General features: G+C 36.7%; 1 protein-coding gene across 1 annotated transcript; it reads right to left on the reverse strand.

The window, feature by feature from the left end:
• Positions 1–1,172: 1,172 nt before the first annotated feature.
• LOC139453304 (zinc finger BED domain-containing protein 4-like) lies at positions 1,173–2,844 on the reverse strand. Its single transcript, XM_071234962.1, has 2 exons — positions 2,335–2,844; positions 1,173–1,715 (listed from the first exon to the last, which is right to left on the reverse strand). Exons 1-2 carry the CDS (start codon positions 2,842–2,844, stop codon positions 1,173–1,175), a joined length of 1,053 nt encoding a protein of 350 aa, XP_071091063.1.
• Positions 2,845–3,203: the final 359 nt, after the last annotated feature.

The raw sequence follows: 3,203 nt of genomic DNA on the forward strand, positions 1-3,203 counted from the left end.
CCCTAGTCGGGAGTGTGAAAGACAATAATTATGACGAAACGTGAATCGTCATTCAGTAATTCAGACGCCAATGACGAAAAGTGAATTATCGGTTATTCTTTTACTTATCAAAAATGGGGAATTACGTTTCCGCAATGAATATGTTCACATACTGGTCCGTAATATGAGAAGTAGGAGTGCAGCCAATTTAGATTTTGCATATTATCATTCACATACACAGCTACTTCAATTATTTCATTTGATTTCTTACATATATCCGACGTGTCATTGATGAGAGAATGGTCACAATGGGTTGTTAAAACCATGCTTTGCGGATGCAACAGATGTTTGAAATGCAAAACTTGATATTATTAATTGATACGGTGGGCTAAACACAGGCTATGTGAATGGAAGATATGCCCGACTTATCTTAGCTATTAATTATAGCAAACAAGAATATCATATCATTATGTCCGTTGTATAACTAATTAGGGAAGTATTTGTGAACGTGCGTTGAAGCAATGCGAATACTTTTTATTGTGAATATGGTTGAACAAATGTATTTGATATTGACATCGACTAATCAAGACTTTTTTATATTGTTAGAACCTGCCTTAATATGCTAGAATACAGACACAACCAATACATATATATACATATATATATTATATATATATATATATATATATATATATATATATATATATATATATATATATATATATATATATATATATATATACTGAACAGCATTGAAAACGCACCAGCAATAAATCTTGAAATATTACAAAAACAACTTGAGCAATGACCGATTTTGATTAGAACAGACAGACGGTTTATTAAGAAAGACGACAAAGGAAACAGGAGTACCACACAGTAATTACAATTACGTCATCAGTGTAAGGAAGACACATAGGGTTAGAGATGTAACGATACGGGAAGGTCGCGATACGATACGTATCACGATACAGTGTTTACTGGTACAAGCTAAGCCAAGTTGATGTCTTTCTGCTCTCTAAAAGATGTGACAAGTACAGTTGAAGAAGATATAAGGTGTGTATTTACTGTTATAGCAAATTGTCAGCACTACAGTATGTTTTTACTGAAAATACTAACTAATAATTTTATGCAAAAAATATAAACATTAAATAGTATTTATCAAGTTTCAACTTGTTTATTTCAGTAAGTTCAGTTCAGTTTAACTTCAAGTTTTTCTTTAAGAATATCAATCTGTTCACATGCTTTGGTTTGAGAGCAAATCGCTGTGCTGTGACAACATCACTTGCGGTGCTAAAAACTCTCTCTGATGGCACAGATGTTGACGGACCATTAAGATATCTCTTAGCTAGCTTTGAAAGCCTGGGATAAAACAGAGAGATCTCATCCCACCATCTAAGTGGAGAACTTGTAAGTACAGGAGTTTCTGTACTTTGATAACGAAGAATTTCGTCTTGGGCCATCTCAACGGCTGACTTTTGCCTTGTCTCAACTTTGGTAATGAACGTATCACCAAACATTTCACAAAAAATGCCGCCTCCTCCACTTCCACATTCAAGAATCTCATGTTTGATCTTCTTTTTTTCAGGAGATGAGTCAGAAGAATCACTTGTGTGGCTTGTGTCATGATGCCCCTGATCCTCCTGGGGAGTGGTCCTGTCATCTGGAAGTTGGAGCATGGGTAGTGGGGGTTCCTCAGCAACCATCCCATACTGAGCATCCTCTGGTTCTGTCTTCACCTGCATGAAAAAGAACTCTTTTAAATAAAATGGATTTGAATAATGAACAACTGTATTTGCTCACTCAACATATGTTCATAGGATTCAATAAAATGGAATGTCTCATTGTTTGCAAATGCATGAGTCAGTTAGAGGAACAGTCTGGTTGTTACCTTGCTTAATTGATAATTATCAACATAGAATTATGAACTACCTGAACTAAACCTGCCACTTCACTGGCAGTGACTGCAAGTTGTGAAAAGATTTGGTGTCGTGGCAAGTCATCTACGAAGGGGAATCCTTTGAACCGGGGGGATCCAATGCAGATGCAGTCACCAGGAAGTCATGGTCATCAGAATTATTAGAAATATACATCTCCATAGCCATAAGTTCATAACTGCAATTATCATTTAAAACTTATATCATCTGTCATTACTTTGAGAAAATTCTAATTAGTTTGTCATGTAAAATCACTTTAATGAAAAAGAACAGACACTGTACACTACAGACTAGACTACAGAGAAATGAGTACAATATCTAATTAGGTAGACATTCTCCAACAAAACTTTCAAAAGACATTCTCTAAATTTCTCTTTAACAAAATATTCACCCACCTTTATATCTTGGCTGCAAGCATAACCTGCTTCATGTCCCTCACAACTGTGCTATCGTCAGCCTTTGGTGATAAGTCTTGTAGTAATTTGTGGTACAGGGGATTCACCATTGATATGGTTGGACCAGTGTCTTCGCTGAGGGCAACTGTAGCTATTTTCATAGGCCTCATAATACCAAGGATGTCTTCAGCAACAGACAAATCGCTGTCAGCAAAAGTTGCCAAATCTCGTTGAGATTTTCTTATTTCTTTGCTGAGCATAGCAGCATGCACTGCAGGCTGCTGTTCTAGGTAGCGTTCTATCATCTCGTAAGAGCTGTTCCAGCGAGCTGAAACATCTATCTTCAGTTTATGTTCAGGCAAATTGAGTAACACTTGTTTCTCTTTCAAGACATTTGTTGCAATTGAACTTTTGTGGACTTTGGAAGCTCTTTGGAAGCAGCAGGTATCTTCAATGCTTTCTGCGAAGCAATGTTCAAAGTATGGGCAAAACAGCGCATTATGATGATATGGAAAAAGTTTCATGGCTGCCACCATGTTGGAGGCATTATCAGTTACAACTTAAAATGTTTTTTCTTTAATGTCCCAATCTTGCAAACATTTAATAAGAGCACCAGCCACATTTTGAGCAGTGTGTGATTCGTTCATAAGTTCTGTCTCCAGTTCACAACTTTGCATATTCCAGTCAGCTGTAATGAAGTGACATGTGACAGTGACGTAAGATTCAGTATTGCGTGAGGTCCAACCGTCTGTTGTCACGCTGACAGACTCAACTGCTTTAAGTTGAAGTTTCAAGTCATCCACCACTTGAGAATACATTTCTGGCACAGCTTTATCAGAAAAGTAGGGTCTTGACGGAATTTTGTATCTGGGTTCCAAATAGTAAATCATTCGCT

This window comes from Haliotis cracherodii, unplaced genomic scaffold (assembly GCF_022045235.1).
Source record: "Haliotis cracherodii isolate W230 unplaced genomic scaffold, xgHalCrac1.p SCAF_10, whole genome shotgun sequence".
Taxonomy (NCBI): Eukaryota; Metazoa; Mollusca; class Gastropoda; order Lepetellida; family Haliotidae; genus Haliotis; species Haliotis cracherodii.

Coding starts and splice junctions, on each gene's coding strand:
- LOC139453304 (XM_071234962.1), bottom strand. CDS start 2,844: ATGGTGGCAGCCATGAAACTTTTTCCATATCATCATAATGCGCTGTTT. Junction 1,716..2,334: donor TTGTGAGGGACATGAAGCAG/GTTATGCTTGCA, acceptor TTTTTCATGCAG/GTGAAGACAGAACCAGAGGA.